The sequence below is a fragment of the Suillus clintonianus genome, assembly GCF_016758775.1.
Source record: "Suillus clintonianus strain FC179 chromosome Unknown DEU56scaffold_73, whole genome shotgun sequence".
Taxonomy (NCBI): domain Eukaryota; kingdom Fungi; phylum Basidiomycota; class Agaricomycetes; order Boletales; family Suillaceae; genus Suillus; species Suillus clintonianus.
Genome location: NW_024539297.1, coordinates 165,331 through 186,764, shown reverse-complemented (window position 1 = coordinate 186,764; position 21,434 = coordinate 165,331). Strand labels below are relative to the sequence as shown.

The window sequence follows — 21,434 nt, the reverse complement described above, 5'->3', positions numbered from 1 at the left end:
GATAGTGCATCTCTTCGGCGGCAGGATTGCGCCAAAGAGCTTGTAATTGAGGACCTATTGGAATAGTATGAAAAACAGCCCGTGGATTCTTGATGCGACCGTTGGACTTCGTGAATTTGATCTGGTCGAAACGATGCTGACCACATTCCGGACACATATCATAGTCTGCGTAAGGCCCAACGAAGGCAGCGCACGAGTTGATACACATGTGGTCGACGAGAGACTCCACTCCACTAAGGTCGGCGAGGATTGTCTTGACACGGTGAAAGGGCGGAACATCAGAGTCAGGATAACACTCGATTACAGCCTCACGAATCTGCGCATAGGTATCTTGAGATGAATGTTTCGAGTGCCATGAACATTCTGAGAGCGAGAATGGTAGATGGATTGTTGATATGGAGTGATTGTTGTGGTGGATTGTGGAGTCGTTCGAGTTTCTCGCCTTTGAGTCCTGTACCATCGTCGAGTGTAGCGTTTCGGAGAGCCTGAATAAAAGAGATGTCAACGCTTGAGATTGTCAAGCCGAGCAGATGCTGCAAGTGCATCTAAGTCAAGGTCCGCAAGAGGGGATCGTTCGGGGTGTTCCTGTGGTTGGTCCCCATGAGGTGGAGGCTCTTGTCGCAGCGGCGGGGCCTCCTGAGGTGGAGCCTCCTGCGGTGGGGGATTGTTGTGAGGTAGGGGATTGTCTTGAAGTAGGGGATTGTCTTGAGGTAGGGGGATTGTCTTGAGGTAGGGGTAGGGGATTGTCTTGAGGTAGGGGATTGTCTTGAGGTAAGGGGATCGTCTTGAGGTAGGGGATCGTCTTGAGGTAGGGGATTGTTGTGAGGTCGGGGATCGTCGTGAGGTAGGGGATTGTCGTGAGGTGGGGGATCGTGCAGGGGATTGTCTTGAGGTAGGGGATTGTCGTGAGGTGGGGGATCGTGCAGGGGAGAGCTGGGATGCTCATATGTCTACCACCAGATAGTGACAATAGATTTTACTAAGTCAGTGAAGGAAAAAATTAGTATTTACATACCTGAGTATGCTGGCATTTTGATGGTGAAGCACATTCAGCACTGTCTAGCTCATTACTAGGCCGTTTGGAAGTGCCAGGCATATCATACTGCCCACTAGTAGATACAGTAACCTGAAAATTATCAGAGAGTCCTGCATTGGCAGCTCGAATGGCTATCCTCTCAGTGTCACTGGCAGCTTCGCGAAGGTGTCGGTACCATGTAGGCCGCGAACGGAGAGCAGTTTTTGTGCTGGCGCAGTACTTGCTACATATGCACCACCAGGTAGTTTGATCTGGCATTGGCTGATTGCACACGCGAGGGAGAGAATTGCAAGGACATCAAACTCGCAAGCTCGCAAGGACATGAAAAGTGCGAAGATCTCATATTGTACATCAGGCATTTGACCTGAGAATGGCAAAGACTTAGCTAGATTTATCTCATGTACAAAACCTAAAAAATGTCTCACAATTGCAGATCACATGACAAAGGAATAAATAGGTAGGTTCCGATGGCAAAATCTGCAATTGCTGACTGTGTGCCAGGGTGTGATATATGGCTGCCATTCCGAAACACAATGCTGAGCTACTACCAAACATGTCTATGGCTATATGGACTGCTTCTGATGGTGGGATCTGCAATTGCTGACTGTGTGCCAGGGTGTGATGATGTGTTGTAAGCAACAGCATGATGCTGGTTTTCTACAAAACATGTCTGGCTTTAGATAGGTAGGTTCCGATGGCGGGATCTGCAATTGCTGACTATGTGCCAGGGTATTATATATGGCTGCCATTCCGAAACGCAATGCTGAGCTACTACCGAACATGTCTATGGCTATATGGACTGCTTCTGATGGTGGGATCTGCAATAGTTGACTGTGTGTCAGGGTGTGATGATGTGTTGTAAGCAACAGCATGATGCTGGTTTTCTACAAAACATGTCTGGCTTTAGATAGGTAGGTTCCGATGGCGGGATCTGCAATTGCTGACTATGTGCCAGGGTATTATATATGGCTGCCATTCCGAAACGCAATGCTGAGCTACTACCGAACATGTCTATGGCTATATGGACTGCTTCTGATGGCAGGATCTGCAATTGCTGACTATGTGCCAGGGTGTTATATATGGCTGCCATTCCAAAACGCAATGCTGAGCTACTACCAAACATGTCTACGGCTATATGGACTGCTTCTGATGGTGGGATCTGCAATTGCTGACTATGTGCCAGGGTGTTATATATGGCTGCCATTCCAAAACGCAATGCTGAGCTACTACCGAACATGTCTATGACTATATGAACTGCTTTCGATGGCGGGATCTGCAATTGCTAACTGTGTGCCAGGGTGTTATATATGGCTGCCATGCCAACACACAATGCTAAGCTACTACCACACAAGTCTACTATTACATGGACTACTTCTGATGGTGAAAGCTACCATCAATGACACTGATGACACACAGTTCTTGCCACGGCAAGTGGTGATATTTTTGTCACATATTTATATGTCATGCAATAGATTCATTTTCACATCCATCAATTGCATTATGGTTAATATGATTTATGTAACACAGTACAGTACGAAATAAATGAATTAAGTAGTGAATTAAGTAGTGTCAACATTATTAGCTTGTTCTTGCAAGGCAGCACATTTTTCCCGAATCCTCGACAGCGCACTGTTTTTGCTGATACTGCGCTGCGAGGATGAAGAATTAGGAAAAATGCGGCTGTGTAAGGTGTTAACTGAGAGAGCTTAAGGGTGACTAGATGGATCACGAACCGCGTCCACCACGTCATGAGGTCAATGACTTCCGCACTCTCATCCGGATCCTCCAAGAGGTCGAGAATGCTGTGATAGAAATTTTCGGAATCCGTGACCATGTCGGTACGTGAAAATACCGATGACGAACTTAACGCAAACCGAATCTAAATGAACAATCAGCGGGGGAAAGAGCGCTTTATCAAATTTCCTACATACCTGTGTAGCAATATAGGCCAGGGATCCTTTGGTTACAGACTTCATGCCGTGAAGGTAAGCATTACCGGAGCGCGTAGCTTTTGGCTCCTTATCTACTGAGCTTGGGGACGTAAAGACATGTTTGAAACCCTATTGAGGGTGAGTGAGATGTACATCGCCAACAGAATGAGCTTACAAAGATGAGTATCTCACTCCTCAGTAAACCCTTCCATGGATCTTCGGGATCATAGTCATACCCAGCATATAAGAACATGGGCCACTGGTCACCACGAACTGCAGTTTCACCACTCTTGAGACCCTGCTTGGTTCTGACTCGTTGTGTTATTACGCTAAGGTTATTGAACAATGGAAAAATGTACACTGCATTCGACCAGTCAAGGCCTGCGGGGCAGAGCATCGCACCGGTGACCTCATGATTAAACCCGCGGTCGGACTTAATGTTTCGGGAGAGGGGCGGTATGACTGCCTGTCCTCTGGGCACAAGCCATTCGAGAATGGCAGATTTGAGAGTTTTTGTATCATCGGCTCGCGAACCAGACGCTCCTTTGCCCAGCTACAAATGTTTGCTTAGTATGAAGAGTTTCCCAATTTAAACACTTACCAATTCTCCTACATGAATAATGTCGTCCTCCTCGCCATTAGTCAGACGATCTAAAAGACCAGGATAGGAATCGATTAGATCCATGAACACCCTATGTTCACGTCGAACACTAACATTGAAAGTAGTAAGTCCTGACGGCATGCAATGCTGTAAATAACACTCACTCCGCTGGATAATCCTCTATGGGAGAGTCCTGCAATTCTTCGAGTCGGAGGATCCCTCCAGTGAGAAGAGCAGGAAAGTTGCACAGAGCAAACACTGTCCGACCAAAATGTTGGCCATGTAGGATGAGGGGATTTGAAGAAGTCCTGATCGGGACAGGTCAGGAAGGCAGTGATTCACCGCTTAGAAGAACACTTACGCCTTTTTGCGTGGGCCCAATTGAAGCGCTGTACCACTACGCTTGCGCGAAGGATCGCTGGAAGAGGGATTATTCTCGTCGTTACTCATACGAAGTTGAACTAGGTAGGTTCCAATATCAGTAATCAATAAAGACTTTATATGTCCAAGGGGGTCATTACGTGATATAAAAAACTCGCCATCCGAGCGCCATTAATACTAAAAAAACGGCCATTCTAGCGCCATTGATATATATATACAAAGCGGCTATTTGAGCGCCATAGGTGTCAAACAAACGGCCATCCGAGCGCCATAGATTTCATAACGGTGACAGAACCTCGCCATATATATTGGATGGTGCAGTCTTGTTATTGGGCCTGTCGCACGGAGATACATAAGTCACCAGCACTGACGCAACAACTTATCGCACCATTTGAACCAAGGATGTCCGGCTCACCCCCTCGGAAGCGTCTGCGACGATGCGTCCACATTGGAAGTAATGTGACACTAAAGTAAGCTCGTCGGCATGTCATGCAGAACCAAACTCATACAAGTTTACCTGAAGCTTCCAATTTTCTCCAGTGCATACACAGGAGACCTCTGATATAGATGAGCTACACGATGCAGACTGCAAGTGAGTCATAAAGCGTTGCAGAGAGAAATTCGGAACTAGACTTACCGTGCAAGCAGGCAATTCCTTCAAATTAATCAAGTGTTCCATAGAGGAACTCAGATGGCTGGTGAGATTTGACGATTCAGACGAGAAGGCGTGAGACGGACGTGTCTGAAAATTCTTCACCTAGGCAAGGACGAAGAGCCGCAAAGCGAAGTAGAATCTGAGCTGCGTCGCGTCAAGGAACAGCTAAAGAACGCGGAACATGATATTGCATACCTTTCAGGAAGGGTGAAGACATACAGGGATAGATGGCTGGAAGATTACTACCGCGCCGACAACCTCGAGCGCCATATGCCGTGTGATATTGATATTCCTGACCTTGATCAAATTCCAGAGGGTGCAGCGTCGCCCTTTCCAGAATTCTTCACCTGGAATGAATCACGTTCAGAACGGGGAGATGATGTGTTGCAAGAAGGGCAGGACACCTGTGAGGTGCACAATGTCTAGTGAAGGGGAGTCCAGCTTAAATTTTCAAAATGTTACTACGTACATGACAAACAATTATGGTGGGCACTTACGAGACGCCGTGCCGCCATATCTGATATCTGGGCATGAATTCAGATTGTCTATTGAAAATTCAAGGATATGCTTACCTCTATTTCGAACGGGCAGTGGGCTGGCTCAACTGCATTGTTTGTAATTGCAGCCTGTCGTGTAAATGACGGGGGCAACGCGCACTGACGAACTGAAAATGATGTTAAGGGCCGCTGGAGGCCGTGCATGCCCGACTCTTCAAATTAATTGGAGAGGTATAGTAAGACCGTCAGGTGTAATCAGACGCATCATTTTTAATATTTCAAAGTCCATCGTAATGTAGGTTATATGTATTCGTCTGAGCAACATAAGGACGTAGACTATATAGTAAGGCTAACACCATTAAGCAAGAAATATGAAGAGGATCAGAAAGAAAACCATTGTAAGGAAAGGAATGCGTATATATAGTGAACGACTATATTCAAACTCAGCCGGCATTCAGCGCTAGTTCTCGAACTTACCAATCGGGCATCGCCGGCTGGGTCTGAATATGTATTTGTTCACTATATCAACTGTGCCCCTCGCGTAATACATTTGTTTTCCGACTCCCAAGTTTGCACTCTACACTTATATTAGAGCATAAACATACTTAGTGTGCTTTTATATTTAGCGCCTACGTGAAACAGTAGAGTAGTACGTGTGATTTGATACAGTAGCCTCCAACTTTGGCGTGCATGGCACCTTGCGTACTTCACACTGTAGCGGGGCTTCGCTATTTACATTTTTACCACCCAAAGTTTGAAACATATCTACTGTACTTATATATATGCACATTGGACTTATTGATTTCTTTCGTCAGCAGGAAATTGACCCTCATTGTTGCTGCGCCGTCGGTCCACAATTTCCACAATTCGAATTGTCACATATGTAAGACAATGCTGCTGCGCCGTCGGTCCACAATGGCCATGGTCCACAATTATTACCGCCACATCTGTAAGTATTAGGTAATCCACAATAGTGATTCACTATAAATGCTGACCCTGCGCATTAACAGGTTTTCTTTCCAATTACCTCAATACAGTACGTTAGCAAATAGATTACCTACCAAGCATATTCAATCGAATAGACTATCAAGCAAAGTATGTGAAAGTTCCAAGCTCGCTGCAACTCTCAAATTGATTTATGTTAACACAAATCATACAGAATATGTCCAAACGCGCCGGGTCTAGTCACGATGGGGATGAACCCGCCTCGAAGCGCCTCAGGATTGACGAAGGTAAGTCGTGATATGATTTCGTCGATGTTGACATTCATCAGCTATACAGGGAATCACACAGTACCATCGGCGCTTCACGATCCCCATGCATGGGACATTCTCTGCAAGTTTCTCACCAGCAATATGTCGATGAGTGAGATGGACAACGCCCTTGAATCGCACCTCGGCGATCGATTCTCTGCAGATGACTGGGCGGAACCACGACGTCTGTTGTTCTCCGGTGAAGGAGATGATGCGCAGTCCTTAGCAAACTTGATCGAACTGAAGATCAAGTATGTACCCGAGCCTAAATCTCCACGAACTTCACCTGTTCGACAATCGCGTAAACCACGCAAAGTAAGCAAATGTTGGCTAGTAATTTGATAACTAAACAATAAATGTAGCAGAAAAATCTGTATATCCTTGATGAAGCCGAGGAGGATGAGGATGAGGATGAGGATGAGGATGAGGATGGGGATGAGGATGAGGATGAGGATGAGGATGAGGATGAGGATGAGGATGAGGATGAGGATGAGGATGAGGATGAGGATGAGGATGAGGATGAGGATGAGGATGAGGATGAGGATGAGGATGAGGATGAGGATGAGGATGAGGATGAGGATGAGGATGAGGATGAGGATGAGGATGAGGATGAGGATGAGGATGAGGATGAGGATGAGGATGAGGATGAGGATGAGGATGAGGATGAGGATGAGGATGAGGATGAGGATGAGGATGAGGATGAGGATGAGATGAGGATGAGGATGAGGATGAGGATGAGGATGAGGATGAGGATGAGGTGAGGATGAGATGAGGATGAGGATGAGGCTGAGGATGAGGATGAGGATGAGGATGAGGATCTGATGGGATGAGGATGAGGATGAGGGTGAGGGTGATGGGGATGGTCCGTCTGGTGCGGTCGCCGAAGGTTACGCGTTTTGTTGGGCCCAGCAGCGAAAGATAGGTTGGCTGCAACCTTCGACGACATGGCCACTCGGTTCGAACGGAATCCGACCACCTCATCACACGGTCGCCGGCCTTCAACTGAAAGCAGAATGTATCTGCTTCATGTTCAAAGTAAGTGTATTTTAATCACGTAGCATACCACTCATTTACATCTCAGGAACTGCTACTGAATATATCGCTGCTCACCTTCGGGGGAAAAAATTTCCCGTTACCGTGTCAGCTTGGATACCAGGACAACTTTACGTGGTGTCGGACAGCCCAAAAACCATCGCACATTCACTACCTTCCTCCCTTTATCTCGCCGTAAAAGAGTACATTCGCATCACGGACGAAGAACGCAAAGCTGTCGGACTTTCACAATCCAAGCTTCCCGCCCCTTCGTGGGTGAGGATCACGAAGGGAAAGTACAAGGGCGACATAGGCAGAGTCTCTAACTCCAAAGAAGATTTTGTCAAAGTCTTTGTTGCCACACGCGACTTTCCCTATCAAATGCCTCGGGGATCTCGAGCGCTGCTCGAGCGATCACGCCTTCCGAATACCAAGGCGGTGTCCGACATTATCCAGGATGGCGAAGTAGTAGGATTGACGTACAAAGGCGAGAGTTATTACAAGGGACTCTTACTAAAAACTTTCCCCACGATCATGTAGAACTTCTCGCTTCCCCTCATGTCGATGACATTCAGCTCCATCTGGAATCCGGATGGGACATGCCCTTCCTGAAGAACACAGTGGTGGCGTTCTCGTTGCAATTTTTGCGCGTGGGCGATTATGCCAGGGTCGTCAGGGGCTCTCTTCATGGAGACCTTGGTAAGGTCGTCTCGACCAACCATGCCCACGGTTCCGTGGGCTTGGAACTCACGTTCAATGGATGTCTCGAAGAAATAGAAGTTCTACTCCAGGACATAGAGCGCATGTTCTGAGTTGGCGACACTGTCAGAGTGGTCGCCGGTCCATACTTGGGTTTGGAAGGGCATGTCATACAAATGTCCGAGGACGTGTTTCACGTTTGTCAAGACATCTCCAAGGAAGTGGTAAGTCTGGCAAAATTCCTCATTTTGGAGGAATGGACTAACTCAGTAATGCATAGGTGGAAGTTTCAAAGTATTACTTAGATCAGCGTCCTTTGAAGCACACGCTTAATTCGCACCTGCCAACGCAACAACATTTCAAGCCTCCCTCCGACTCCGACACTATTGAAATTGGGGATTACATCCAGGTCATGGATGGGGAGCACACTGGGAAACGCGGCATCGTGGATTGGTGTTGCAAGAGAGAAAGTTATCTGTGGTTCCGGGATATCCTCACTGCGCACGACACAGAGTCCAGCGACGACCTGTCGAGTATCAAAGTTTTCACGACAATGGTTAGGCGGACGAATCTCGCCCAGACAATTCAATTCACAAAGGAAAGGGGCTATGATGTCAGGCCTGGAGATGCCGTGAGTGTTGCCCGAGGGCCGGAGTTAGGGGCGAAAGGGATCGTGCAGCGCGTAGACTTTCCAAACGCTCACTTAATCCTGCTATGTGATGGTGACAAGTCGCTGGTAAGTATCATTCACTTCGACCCGAGCATTTCTGACTGGTCACAGATCAACGTTCCAATCAAATTTGTCATAAAACTACAGAACGCCAGCTTGGATACTTTTAAGAAGGATATTGGCCAGGAAGTCTTCGTTATCGGGGGTGATCGGAAGGGCTACCGAGGCACCCTCTACAGTCTTTCCCTCGAGTCTTGCACCATTGCTGTGCATGGGCAGCCCCGCACCACGATCAAACTCCACGACGTTGTGACCAGGTGAGCGGCACGCACATTTTCGCCGTAATTTAAAGGTTGACCACTGTTAAGGTATGGAATGAGGTTAGACGGTGTCATGCTCGAAGACTCGGATTTAATTTCATTCTGCGATGTGCGAAAAAGATCGTACTTGGCGCCGCCACCTCGAAGCACCACTCCGCCTGTTGAACAAGTTCCCTCCAGTTCGTCGGCTTTGGTCACGGATCCCAGTCTTTTGCCATCCAACAGGTGGACCACCTGGTCTGCGAGCCCGAGGAGTGTTGATGTGCAACATGACCCTTCGTCGAGCATCAATCCCAGCTCATCATCGGCACTCCAGGCGTGGAATGTTGATGCGCTGGACAGCATTGACACCAGAATGGAGAAATCCCGGGACATCGGTAAGTTCTCGAGGGAGGCATCACAACGTCTACTCACTTCGTTATAGGCCCGCTACCTTGGTTGATGACCAAGGAGTTTTCTTTGAAGCTCCTCACATACCATGTGTTGTTGAAGGTCTCAGTGGGGTTCATGAATGGCAGGTTACAGAAGAGGTTTGTGTCAACGGCTTGTCCTGACCCGTTCTGCGGTGAGAATGGACCCGCACCTGAAGGTTGCGTGGCCGTATTCTGCACATCTAACAGTGCAGGTGCCGCACTTGGACACTATCACATCCCCGCCAGTGACTTAAGCCCGGCTCCTCCACGGAAGAAAAACCAAGAGTGCCTTATTCTGGACGGGGTTCATCGCGGACTTATACGAACTGTCACGAAGTGTGAAATCACCAAGAAAAGTACTGTTGAGGTTAGAATCACGCCTACGGTTACCGTAACTTTGCATTCCAATCAGATATGTCTGGTGGAACCTGCTCGAAACTTGATGCGGTAGACTACGTACTTTACTATACAAGAATCGAAATTTTGAGGACAATTCCTACATAACATACGTACCTTCTAATTCAACTATGATACTTTATGAAGTGATGACAGGTGTCAGCCCATTTATTTCGCAAACGACGGACACAACTACATGTGAAAACCCGCTGAACTATACCTTAATATTTTTTCCTTCGTTACTGACCTGAGTGAGGAAACGAAACCACCTTGAGCTTATTTCCGTCTGGATTCTCCCTGCCGGACAGGGAGCAAGCAAGGCTGGCCGCTCTCAGTGATCCCAATGTTTCTCATGCTCGTATATTTTCGTATTTCTGGTTCTCCAGGTGATGTTCTGGCGCCTTGAAGACATCTTATCTCATCTGCCAGTCTGAACATACGAGGCAAGCAAACTAGTTGCATTTGTATTCTATTCCCAGTGATGATTTGGGGCACGAGGTGCTAAATGCAGATGTGCCGATTCCATAAAATAGCTCGCGAGCTGCTGGTAGAGGCCTGTTTTCGAGTACGTCCTCCTCAGGAGGGCCTTCACCCAACCCTACAGGGAGCGCACACGGCACTGCACCCCCGACTCCAAATACCATCAACTCAAACATCACGCAGTCCCCTGCTCCGAATGGGACAAGGTCCTTCGGTATCCCTCGCTTTGAATCCTGCGAGCCAACCACAACCCAATCTATCCGACCTACTACCTAATTCCATATCTTCAGACTTTATTCAATGTATGACAGCATTGAGAACCTAGACCCATCCATGTTTCGGACAGACTTGGAGCAAGACACTTCCATGAATGGTTCGATCCGACCGGTGAGGAACGGTGTATGGAAGATATGATTTTGGGGCTATGTATTTGTTTTATTCATCTTGCTTTTTGACCATTTTTACCTCAATTCATACGCGTACTAGTACATGTTTTTTTTGCGCTGACCCAACAGTCAACGGTGCTCCCCTCTCAGGCGAGGCTCGTCGTGTCATCGAAGAAGCAGAGGCACGTGTAGCCCATGCCGATAGACAGAGAGACGAGGCAGAAGCACGCAGGCTTGTTGTTCTCGAGTCTTACGACGAACTCAGCAAATATCTCGCCGCAATCGAATCCCGCGCTGCCGATGCACGTGCTGGTTTCCAGCGTATCCTTAGAGATGCAGGTGGCCATCTCGTCTTGACACCCATCCCAAATCAAATCCAGCACGATCACAGCCCCTACTCTGCGAATCCTAGTATCACTGTAGAACCCCCACCACGTCCATACCATTGATCTCACCATCGCTACACTTCATCATCCCTCAGTTCGGCTGCTCTCCCTCCAGGCCCCCTCCCTCCTCCCCCATCCACTCGTGGTGTCCGTCCTCGCTCAGGCAGCTTCGATGACACATCTTATCTCATTGCACCCCTTCAGCCACCTTCCAAACGACCTCGCAATGACCGTGGCGAATATGACCACAGGCCTCCACTCTCCGTAAGTTTCCTCTCATACTACCTTTTTATCTCCTCATATTCTCCAGGCTACCTCCATGTCACGCGGTCGCATTCCTGATATCGACTCCCTCCCCCAACAACTTCCTCAGATTCAACACCACAACCATCACCTTACCATTCGGCCTACTCATAAATCTCACTCCCGATCCAGCAGCAGATCCAGTGTCCGTGCTACTTCACAGGACATCGAGGACCTCCTCCTTGACGCTGCCACTGATGAAAGGAGCGCTCTCAATGCCCGTGACCAACAGCCACAGTCTCCCCGTGCCGTGTTGGCCGCCCACCAGTCCAAAGGTATCCCAGTAGGTCCATTAGATCAACCTGGCGAACTCAGGACCTATCAAACCCACATTTTTGCCCCTCCCGTCACGGGCGCCCCCCAAAAGAAGGGGAATGAGTCATGCACCCGAGAGCTCACCTTCCCCAGCGCCCGTGAGTGTCGTACTAGAAACGCAACCCCGAGAATTGGTCGATTTTAGCCTTATACTGGAGGTCAAAATATGCGGAGATGTAGTAACTGTTCTATTCGACAATGGGATGGGAAGAGAGGCGCAAGTATTATGTTTCAATACCTCTACGCGCGTTCGAGTTGTCATCACTGGGCTCGGTTGGGTGGGTTTAGTTCGGCGTACTTCCCTGTGCAATCACTGGCGGTGCACTGGTTTTCCCCCAAATTGGTGCGGGGGTTTCAATCATAAAAATGTATTATAGTAGTACTACAAAGCAACATGTAGATGTATATACAGATGCGCCCAAGAAGAAAGTAAATCCAAGAATACATTGAGCTCATCGCGTGGAATGATGAGCGCGATGATTTGGTGGACGAGCGGAAGCGTCGGCCGGCACTGCGGCCGGTCAGAATTACACAATAGGCATTGTGATGACGTATTGTGCCATTGGACAAAATTGGAAGTGTTGAGCAGGCTCGGGTGCTGCCGGCTGAGTTTGATTTTATCAAGTCGTTCACTATATAAGAGCCAGCGCTTCTCCTTGCACTTTTTTTCCGTTTTCCATCATCTCTCTCAGTTGTCCCATGTCGTAGTTGTAGGAGTAGTACTTGTCATCTTCATTTATGATCAACATAGAATGTAGCACTCGTCTTAGTTGCAAATGAATGACACCGCCATGATAGTCGCAATTTGTTTGACGTGCTTGCACGTCAACCTAGTAATTTGCCACCTGGGGATGCGGATGACATGTTCGGATTTATAAATCCTTGAGAACCGCTACCACGCACGCCTCACGGTTCCCGTCGAACGTCCCATTGGACACCCGACAAAAAGTGCAAACTAGGTCAAAGACATAACTAGACAATGTCTGGTGGTGTCGCCAAATGTAACTTAGGATAATATTTTTGACTGAAATAATGAACATGAGCAAATATGCACACGCGAAGTGCGCCAGATTCATGGGTCACGGTGAGATCACATCATACCCTTATCGTGATTCACATCTCTGACCCAATTTTCAGATGGGTGAACGATTGATAATGGCTCCACCCCTCGCCTCAGGTGTAGTGGAAGAATCGCACCATGAATCACAGCAAATTGTACGAGTTTTATCCTATCTTGTTGGGACAATATACTGATACATGAGCCACAGCCACCGCAGTCAGTCTAACCGCCTCTATCTTGCTACTGCATCTCTCCCAATGCCGCTATACATCCTATGGACCCATATGGGTTTGTTCGCATGCGGCGATAGCGTTCAGCACGATTGGCGACCTCTGACAGGTATTGGCATGTGGATTAGTCTTTAGATTGGGACACTTACCTCTGCGAGGATAATACACTGCAGGTACGCAGGCTCTCCCAAAATATTTCTCGATATTCACTATTTATAAGATGATTACATCCACCCTTTTAATTCAAATGAGAAGCCCACTTACGCATGTACCCGCAAGTGCTGGTGGCGCATTCTGCCATATATTCCCCTTGGCATATCCCAGCGGTGCGCTGAAATACAGATGCCTCCACATATCTGTCACCCACAGTGCAAAGGCAACATGGGTAGCGAAACCTATGTGCCTCGCGATAAGCCTCAAATCGTGAAGGGTGGATCTTCTGCCCATATCGGTTGGTCGGCCTGTAGCGGGTGCACGCGTGAGTGACGAAAATTTGGTCATACATGAAAATAATGTACCATTGAAACATTGTCAGTTCTCTGGTCTGCGGGTGGTAATGAAGTATGCCATGGCAGCAAGTGAGGATCTTAACCAGCATCTTCACGACGTTAGGGTCAACAACGAATTCGAATTCTGTGAGCGCTGAAGACTCAGAATGTGGAGATGACGGTGCGGACATTTTGGGATATAAAGATTCAAGATAACTGAAGCGTTTATATAGCTATGCAGCCGTTTCGCTTCATGTGTACTTCGTTTCAGCGCCATTGCCATATCCAGCCATTTGGTTGCCATTTCAGTGCCATTTCGGTGCCATTTCAGCGCCATCCGCCATCACGAAATTTTTTCAAATCTTCCAGCGACAAACTTCTGGCTTCGGTTACACCTCCATGTCAGCGCCAAGTTACACCTGCGTGTGCAAGCGCACATTCACTTCGCAGAACCACTTCAGCCAACATCAGCACTCGTGCTCTCGCACAAAAAAGTGTCTGTCGTCAGCTATATCCAATTTGAAGGAATTCGCAACACGCAGGAAAAAGGCTCACACTTCGAACGATGATGTTGAGCCTGTGGGGGTCATTGCATCGCCTTGTCAAAGGCCAAATTCGTCCACCAACTACCTGGCTTCGAGCGAAGCCAACTCTTTCATAGAGTCCGAAGCTACCATTCTACACAACCCACCCTCAGCTGCTGCAGGAGGGATCATCACCCCCAACTGTGAAGTAGGGGGAACTGACGAAGGAGATACCCTTAGTTTGGCAGAGCGCAGACCGAGACGTCAGAATCGTCAGTTGCTGAAGCGATTTAGAGACGTACTTCCACTGCCCCCACCTACCACGCCTTTGGGCGACCTCCCTCCGGCATCTGTCGGTCATGAGCCAGTCGCCTCTTCCATTGAATCCTCACCCTTATCATCGCGATCTGTATTTCGCACCCCCTCAAATATCTTTGGGTTAGTGCGTCAATATTTCTCCTCTACACCGCCCTCCCACGATCCGGAAGAGTATGCCACCATCGCAGATCTCTCGTTTATTCCTAGCAACTCTCACGTCGATGAAGAACCCGACTCACCCGCTGCTCCGTGCAGCGACTCCCAGTACCATCCCTATCCTAACCGTTCCTCCTTCCAACTGGGTGATTGGTACTGGAACCAGGGGGTGCAAAAGTCGCAAGGTGACTACATGAAACTAGTAGAGATCTTGGGCGATAGCAGCTTTGATGCTGCCGATGTGAGCTCCACGCAGTGGAAGAAAATTAACTCGCAACTGGGTACCAATGAGTACGATGAAAAAGATGGAGAAGAGTGGGAAGACGAAGATGCCGGCTGGAAACGAACACCAGTGTCCATCCAGGTGCCTTTTTCCCGTACCACTGAAACACCAGGCCCTCGCCTTTATCAAGCCGCCGATCTCTATCATCGCTCCCTTGTCGCTGTCTTGCGGGAAAAGCTAGCCAACGAACGAGACAACAAGCTATTTCATTACGAACCATACAAGCTGCGCTGGAATCCTTCCCACCTTGATACTGAGGTCGCCATACATGGAGATTTGTACACGTCCCCCGTATTCCATGAAGCCCACGCGGAACTGCAGAAATCTCCCAGGGAGCCCGATTGTGATCTTCCCCGAGTCGTGGCTGGTCTAATGTTCTGGTCTGATGCCACGCAACTAACTTCGTTCGGCAACGCCAAATTATGGCCGACCTACATGTACTTCGGCAACGAGTCCAAGTACCGCCGCTGCAAGCCGTCGTGCAACTTGAGCAACCACGTTGCGTATTTTGAGACAGTACGCCTTCACAGTGCTTGGCTGTATTAGATATCTAATTTTGCACCGCCAGCTTCCAGACTCGTTCAAGGATTTTGCATGTGGGAAAGGCATGACCAGGGAGTGTGCAACCCATTGTCATAGGGAACTATTTCACGAGCAGTGGAAGATCTTGCTGGACGATGAGTTCCTGGAGGCGTACCAGCATGGAATTGTGATCATCTGTTGCGATGGCATCACACGCAGATTCTACCCCAGGATCTTTACTTACTCCGCAGATTATCCTGAGAAGTTCGTAAATTCGTATGTCACTGTGGATATTGCTGATTCGGATTTTAGAGTCCTTATAGCCACCGTCCGCAATCTTGGAGGCTGCCCATGTCCGCGTTGTCTTATACCTAAAGAGCGTATACAAAACATGGGAATGCCTCAGGATAGGAAGCAGCGCGAAACTATGGCACGCAGTAATGATAATCGAAGAACTATGGTAAGTACTGCGCGGTCACTAATCTATGAAAAGAACTATGCGGTCGGGAGCGCTCCGGTGGAGCAAATTCTGAAGCCGCAGTCCTGGGTTCCCACCTCGGTAAATGTTGAGCATCTATCACCGACCATAACTGACCATTTCCATAGAACGCATTCTTAGATCGCCTTGGTCCTTTAGGTTTCAACATTTTTCACGCGCTTGTAGTAGATCTTTTGCACGAGTTCGAGATCGGTGTTTGGAAGATGCTGTTTTGTCATTTGTTACGCATTATTGCGGCGCAGGACAAGGGTCTTATCGACGAGTTGGACCGGAGGTACGTTGTGTTATCATGCGCTATCCATTCAATTGACCTCTTCGCCACCAGATACAGGCAAATTCCTACGTTTGGCCCAGCGACCATCCGAAAATTTTCGGCCAACTCTTCGGGGATGAAACGTATGGCAGCTCGGAACTACGAAGATCTCCTTCAGGTATGACATCATTTTCATCGAAGTTAGATGACACATGACGCGATCCTAAGTGCTCTATCCCTGTCTTTGATGGTCTTCTCCCCAAGCCGCATAATTCGTCCGTTTTGCATTTGCTCTTTACCATGGCGCATTGGCACGGACTCGCCAAACTCCGAATGCATTCTGATTGGACACTAGAAATCATGGATCGTGTCACTTCGGCAGTCGGCCAGCAATTCCGCGACTTCAAAGCAATGGTTTGCTCAGCTTACAATACACAAGAACTTCGCCAGGAGGTCGAAGCTCGTGCCCGACGCAAAGCAAAGCAAGCAGCAAAACAGGTGGGAGGGAAGAAAGGCAAGCATAGCTCTAGCATGCTGGAACAAGGGGAGGCGGTGGAGTCGCAGACATCACCCGCTGTCAAGCGCAAAAAAGAATTCAACTTCCAGACGTACAAGTTCCACGCTTTGGGCGACTATGTGTCTACAATTCGTCGATATGGCACGTCCGATTCGTATAGCTCCGAACCTGTCCGTCCGATAAATTTTTATCTTCACACTTAACTCACTGACCACTGTAGGGTGAACTCGAGCATCGCTCACCCAAGTCCAGATATCGCCGGACGGATCGCAAATCATTTGTGAAACAACTGACCCGGATCGAACGCCGCCAGGCTCGTATTCGTCGCATCGGTGACAAGATAGTTCATCGCCCCCACATCGAAATCGCAGAATTAGCCAGAAACCCGCACGTCCACCACCATATTGGCGCGACGGAAAAATGTCCTGTTCATATAGGATCGTATTTAATCAGCCACGAAGGTGATCCAGCGATCAAGGTGAGACGAATCATTTTGCACAAACGCCTCCTAACATGCCCCACAGAATTTCCTTGTAAAGCTCAAGGATCATCTGCTGGAACGAATTGCTGTGCCAGGAGCGGGAGAAGAGAATGACACTAATAAGGTCATTATCAAGGACGATAGGATGTATCGCCACAACATCGCTAGGTTCAACTACACTACCTACGACGTTCGCAGAGCTCAAGACGTCATCAACCCTAGGACTTCCCACTGCAATGTGATGGTTCTCCGCACTGCCAACGATGTAGGATACCAAGGGCACAGATTTATCTATGGTAACGTGCTGGGCGTGTATCATGTTAATGTTATCTATATCGGGGGGGGCATGGTCGACTACACCCCACTACGAATGGAGTTTTTATGGGTTCGCTGGTATGAGCCCACGGTTCAGGTCTCTACCTGGGAGACCTCGACCTTAGATCGGGTTAGATTTCCGCCCATGGCAGACCAGTATTCGTTCGACTTCCTTGATCCAGCAAATGTCCTAAGGGGCTGCCACATAATACCGTGTTTCGAGAAGGGCAAGAGACATCCGAAAGGATCGGGTATGTCAGCTTGTGCAGGGGACAAGGACGATTGGCGCGAATACTTCATTAATCGGTGAGTCAGGGGCATAATTTGTGTATAGCAATCTTGAACTCACGTTTTCAGGTTTGTTGACCGTGACATGCTGATGCGATTCCATTTCGGCCTTGGGGTCGGACACACTTATTCTCACCATCGCGGCGCGCAGGCTGATCTTCAGCGAGGAGGGAGCGAAGTAGAAGACATCCCCGCTGACTACGCGGGCACCGATGGAGATGCTGATGAATACAATAGTGAATACGAAGAGGAAGATGATGGTACCTCGAGAGTGGAAGCCATTGGGGAGCGATTTGGTGCCAGTAACGAATCATTGACAGAGGAATTTGATGATATGTACTACTCAGATGTAGATTTAGATTATGAGAATTAGCGGTGAGTCATCACACGTAAAAAAATTTAACGTTTTAGTATTCAAGTCGATGGCGCAGGGTTACGCTATTCTACGCATCGCGGCGATGCATACGTCCATTTTCAATACATCCATATGCATGTAATACATGTAATAAACAATGAACGTAATAACACGATGGCACTGCGATGGCACTCGCCTAATTTCTCGCAGGTATTATCCTTAAAAGCATCCTTTCTACCTCTTGACTCTTCCCAGATAGCAATGGACATCCTGTACAATCCAGACAATGGCGCGCCTTTCTTCGACTCTATTCTCTTTCGAGAAAAGGCGTTCTTCACCTTCTCGGTAAGTTGTGTTCTTCACTTCAAATCGTCTGGAGGACTCACCCCTTTTATAGTTTGTTTTGAATAATTGCCCTGAGGTAACTGCTTCGTTACCTTTCGTAGGGTATATTTCTGTTGGGTCCCGGCAGTTCTCTACCCTCTCTATGTATTTGTATTCCTTTAGATTTTTTTTTGCAATGTCTCATCGTCGGCGCAGTCTACACACGCAGATCTCGTCGCTGTAAGTGTTTATTTTCGCGCGCTATATACGCTGACTGTCGCTCTAGTTAAAATCGAAGGTTGTATTATCAGCTTATTTGCAAACTCCGTTGGTACACGATGCGGCCTATGAGGAAGCGCCAGGCCTGGTAGCGCCCATCTATGCGGTACGTTGAATCTCGACAGTGCCACACCTTTCCACTGATCAGCCCCACAGCTGGACCACCTGCCTCCTACGTTTAATCTTCCCTTGGTAGGCCGAAGGTTGGGCCACGCCAATCATAATTACAACATTTATGGTGTACGTGCACCTCACACTTTTATCTTTATCTCACCTGACAATATCATAGGTAACGTGGAACTTCGGGGACACCGTTGTCCATCTCGCACTCCATCCCTCAGGCTATGATACTGTTCTATATTCTGTGGGGTTCCCTCCTCTCAACTCGACATCTCTCCCGCCGATGCCGGATCTCACTCCTGATCTGACACAAACGGCTTTGATCTCACTGCCCTCGGTTATGATCGTGCCTAGTTCTTCGGAATCGTCTGGGCGATATCCCGCCGTTGATCGTTTACGTTACGACCCTCTTGCCAGCGCAACTCGGGCCTATAGTCCTGCCGCTGACTCTTCGGAGTCTGGTTTTTTTGGCTCATTCATCAGTTCATCCATCCTCGAGACTTCTCACAACGGCACCTCCGCATATCTGGCGTGCGGAGGCGACCCCAATGCCCACATGCCCCTCACCACACAAACAACTGGTGCTCATCGCAGACGCAGGAACAAAACCGAAAACACCACACTGCAAGTTATTTCGAACCAGTACCCCAACTGGGGAAAGGCTCTTGCCAACCTTTGGTGCATGATACGAGCCGCTGTTTGTTGCGGGGACTGTTCCAATCTGTTCCTAATCGTCATGTCCGATTATGTTACTGAGCGAAAGGTGCTGCTTAACTCCCTCTGGCCCGATGCTCTGACTCGGTCAAATTTGCAGCTGCAGGACTTGGAAAACGGTGTGCAGCTCGATTCTCTCTGACGCGCATGCTAAGTTCTCTCATAGTGGTCACAATAGCAAACAACACTCCCATGTCTGAAGCGGACATCCTGGCTCTTGTTCGTGTTATCCTTGTTTTCCCCTACCTGTCTCATCCCAGAACAGGGCGACGCTTGGTTTAGTCTCTTTATGCATGACAACAAGCGTCTGGTTACTTCGACACTCAAAAGCAATCGCTCTGGCTTTGACCTCAGCGCAATCTTCGGGACTGCGCTTATTAGTAAGGTCGTATCAATCCTATCTAGGCTGATGCCCCCACAGTCAAATCGTCTTCCACTCGCTGTAAGTGTTCTGAATTAACTTTGGTGCTCAAACTCTTATCTTGTCACACAGGAAAATGGTTTAGCGTGGTTTCTCCTCCACCAGGTCACAAAAGAGTTTATGTACCATGTGATCTTCCGGCACAACAGCACACGAGGCAATCGTATCTGTCTTGCGGATCTGCGCCCCGCAATCTTTAGGCATGCAGCATCCCCGCCCGTGACGACCTTGGCCTTGGCGGTGACCACTGTGAGTTGCTTCTACTTTATATTCTTTTTCATTCACCAATTCCATTAGTGTTATGCCGTCCTGTTGAACTTCCTTGATATTGAAGTCATAGACTTCTATGCATTCATGACTGTGAAAAATTTTCATGCGCATATGTGCCAGACAATTCCTATGCTATTCGAACAATCCAACGATTCTGGCCACGCAGCATTTATGTTGGCTATGAAAACGTTATGTGACATCAGGTAAGTTTACATAGATGTGATGTCTGCACCACTAGCTAATCAGAATGGAATGTGTAGGAGGGGCGATGTCGAACGAGTGAGCCGGCCTAAGAAGAAGAAAGCAGCCGCCTAACATTATGTTCCATTCATGTCGTCTGTAAGGAGCTCTTTTGAAATGTACATTGTCTTCCATTATCAAACCTTTGTGACTCCAAATTTTTTAAGGGGCTCAAGTACAGCCCCCTAAAAATTCATTACCGCAGCTAGAATGTCACCCGAGTGATCAAGTCGTCCTACAAGGCGATTACTTATAAGCTGTATCCATATAAGGTAAGTGACAATACCTATACCACTATCCATGCTCACGTGCCACTTAGGGGCTTCGGAAGAAGTCATCTCTTCCATAATGGAGCCTCGAGGACAGCCTCTTTTTTTTATTTTTATCGATGGCGCACTGATGGCACACCGATGGCGCGTGATCGTGTTCCTAAGCCTACAATATAGTTGTTTAAGCGAGACCTAGACTTCGCTGCATTCGAAACGTGTGTGAATTTAATCTCGTTATCGTTGTTTTCAGATCTAACGTTCTTACAGTTTGATCCATGGTGCGCCATAGCTCGGCCACCGCTCCTAGATCAACTGTATATGTTGAGTCAGCATTCAATGGCCGTGTGAACATACTTGAGTCCTCATTTTTTCTGCCCACCACCTTCGATATGTCAAATATTATTCTTTCTACATCAGATGCAGCTTTGAACCTCAATTTTCTTGGAATTGAACACAACGAAAACGACCTGGTGTCTTGGCTGCAGACAAAGGGACGTGAAACTGTTAGTGCATGTCTCTTTCCCTCATATCGTTCTCTCACAACCCCACCTCCAGCTTCCAGACTCCCTCTTTACCACAGCTTCCGTGCTGTTTGGATTGGTTGATCCACTTGATATCAAGGCTCTCGTTGAAGCGCGCCTCATGGAGGACGCGACGCAGACAGCCCTCCAGCAAGAAGAGGAGAGTTGCCTGGAATACCTCAAGCGAGGGGGGCGTTTTTTGATGGAGGAGCGAATGAATCGGGCTCAGATAG

At 48.2% G+C, this 21,434-nt stretch overlaps 8 protein-coding genes across 8 annotated transcripts; 4 read left to right on the top strand and 4 right to left on the bottom strand.

The window, feature by feature from the left end:
* Nucleotides 1-43: 43 nt before the first annotated feature.
* On the bottom strand, nt 44-208 carry DEU56DRAFT_742480 (uncharacterized protein; the record flags this gene model as incomplete). The annotated part of the gene is made up of 1 exon (XM_041348936.1): nt 44-208. A coding segment is annotated over one exon (165 nt), but the record flags the coding sequence as incomplete, so codon positions are not given.
* Nucleotides 209-501: 293 nt separating this feature from the next.
* On the bottom strand, nt 502-1,359 carry DEU56DRAFT_915793 (uncharacterized protein; the record flags this gene model as incomplete). The annotated part of the gene is made up of 3 exons (XM_041357788.1): nt 502-933; nt 1,016-1,126; nt 1,186-1,359. The coding sequence occupies 3 exons, from the start codon at nt 1,357-1,359 to the stop codon at nt 502-504; spliced, it is 717 nt and encodes a 238-aa protein (XP_041205314.1).
* Nucleotides 1,360-2,595: 1,236 nt separating this feature from the next.
* On the bottom strand, nt 2,596-4,018 carry DEU56DRAFT_742488 (uncharacterized protein; the record flags this gene model as incomplete). The annotated part of the gene is made up of 8 exons (XM_041348938.1): nt 2,596-2,716; nt 2,770-2,915; nt 2,968-3,096; nt 3,143-3,275; nt 3,327-3,520; nt 3,569-3,677; nt 3,733-3,876; nt 3,930-4,018. The coding sequence occupies 8 exons, from the start codon at nt 4,016-4,018 to the stop codon at nt 2,596-2,598; spliced, it is 1,065 nt and encodes a 354-aa protein (XP_041205313.1).
* A 333-nt stretch (nt 4,019-4,351) lies between these two features.
* Nucleotides 4,352-7,115, top strand: DEU56DRAFT_915791 (uncharacterized protein; the record flags this gene model as incomplete). Its single annotated transcript, XM_041357787.1, has 9 exons — nt 4,352-4,419; nt 4,473-4,541; nt 4,598-4,647; nt 4,711-5,015; nt 6,112-6,137; nt 6,184-6,196; nt 6,261-6,333; nt 6,383-6,669; nt 6,717-7,115. The coding sequence occupies 9 exons, from the start codon at nt 4,352-4,354 to the stop codon at nt 7,113-7,115; spliced, it is 1,290 nt and encodes a 429-aa protein (XP_041205312.1).
* A 183-nt stretch (nt 7,116-7,298) lies between these two features.
* Nucleotides 7,299-8,198, top strand: DEU56DRAFT_915790 (uncharacterized protein; the record flags this gene model as incomplete). Its single annotated transcript, XM_041357786.1, has 3 exons — nt 7,299-7,389; nt 7,436-7,879; nt 7,927-8,198. 3 exons carry the CDS (start codon nt 7,299-7,301, stop codon nt 8,196-8,198), a joined length of 807 nt encoding a protein of 268 aa, XP_041205311.1.
* Nucleotides 8,199-8,261: 63 nt separating this feature from the next.
* Nucleotides 8,262-12,034, top strand: DEU56DRAFT_958827 (uncharacterized protein; the record flags this gene model as incomplete). Its single annotated transcript, XM_041359290.1, has 8 exons — nt 8,262-8,309; nt 8,366-8,821; nt 8,867-9,072; nt 9,124-9,452; nt 9,500-9,640; nt 10,880-11,185; nt 11,252-11,400; nt 11,447-12,034. 8 exons carry the CDS (start codon nt 8,262-8,264, stop codon nt 11,897-11,899), a joined length of 2,088 nt encoding a protein of 695 aa, XP_041205310.1. The 3' UTR covers nt 11,900-12,034.
* A 1,020-nt stretch (nt 12,035-13,054) lies between these two features.
* On the bottom strand, nt 13,055-13,723 carry DEU56DRAFT_758682 (uncharacterized protein; the record flags this gene model as incomplete). The annotated part of the gene is made up of 5 exons (XM_041350256.1): nt 13,055-13,146; nt 13,194-13,253; nt 13,309-13,400; nt 13,440-13,505; nt 13,563-13,723. 5 exons carry the CDS (start codon nt 13,721-13,723, stop codon nt 13,055-13,057), a joined length of 471 nt encoding a protein of 156 aa, XP_041205309.1.
* A 4,494-nt stretch (nt 13,724-18,217) lies between these two features.
* DEU56DRAFT_915787 (uncharacterized protein) lies at nt 18,218-20,486 on the top strand (the record flags this gene model as incomplete). Its single annotated transcript, XM_041357785.1, has 12 exons — nt 18,218-18,253; nt 18,299-18,388; nt 18,441-18,464; nt 18,584-18,607; nt 18,654-18,752; nt 18,803-18,886; nt 18,936-19,599; nt 19,659-19,699; nt 19,746-19,922; nt 19,974-20,150; nt 20,199-20,374; nt 20,432-20,486. 12 exons carry the CDS (start codon nt 18,218-18,220, stop codon nt 20,484-20,486), a joined length of 1,647 nt encoding a protein of 548 aa, XP_041205308.1.
* Nucleotides 20,487-21,434: the final 948 nt, after the last annotated feature.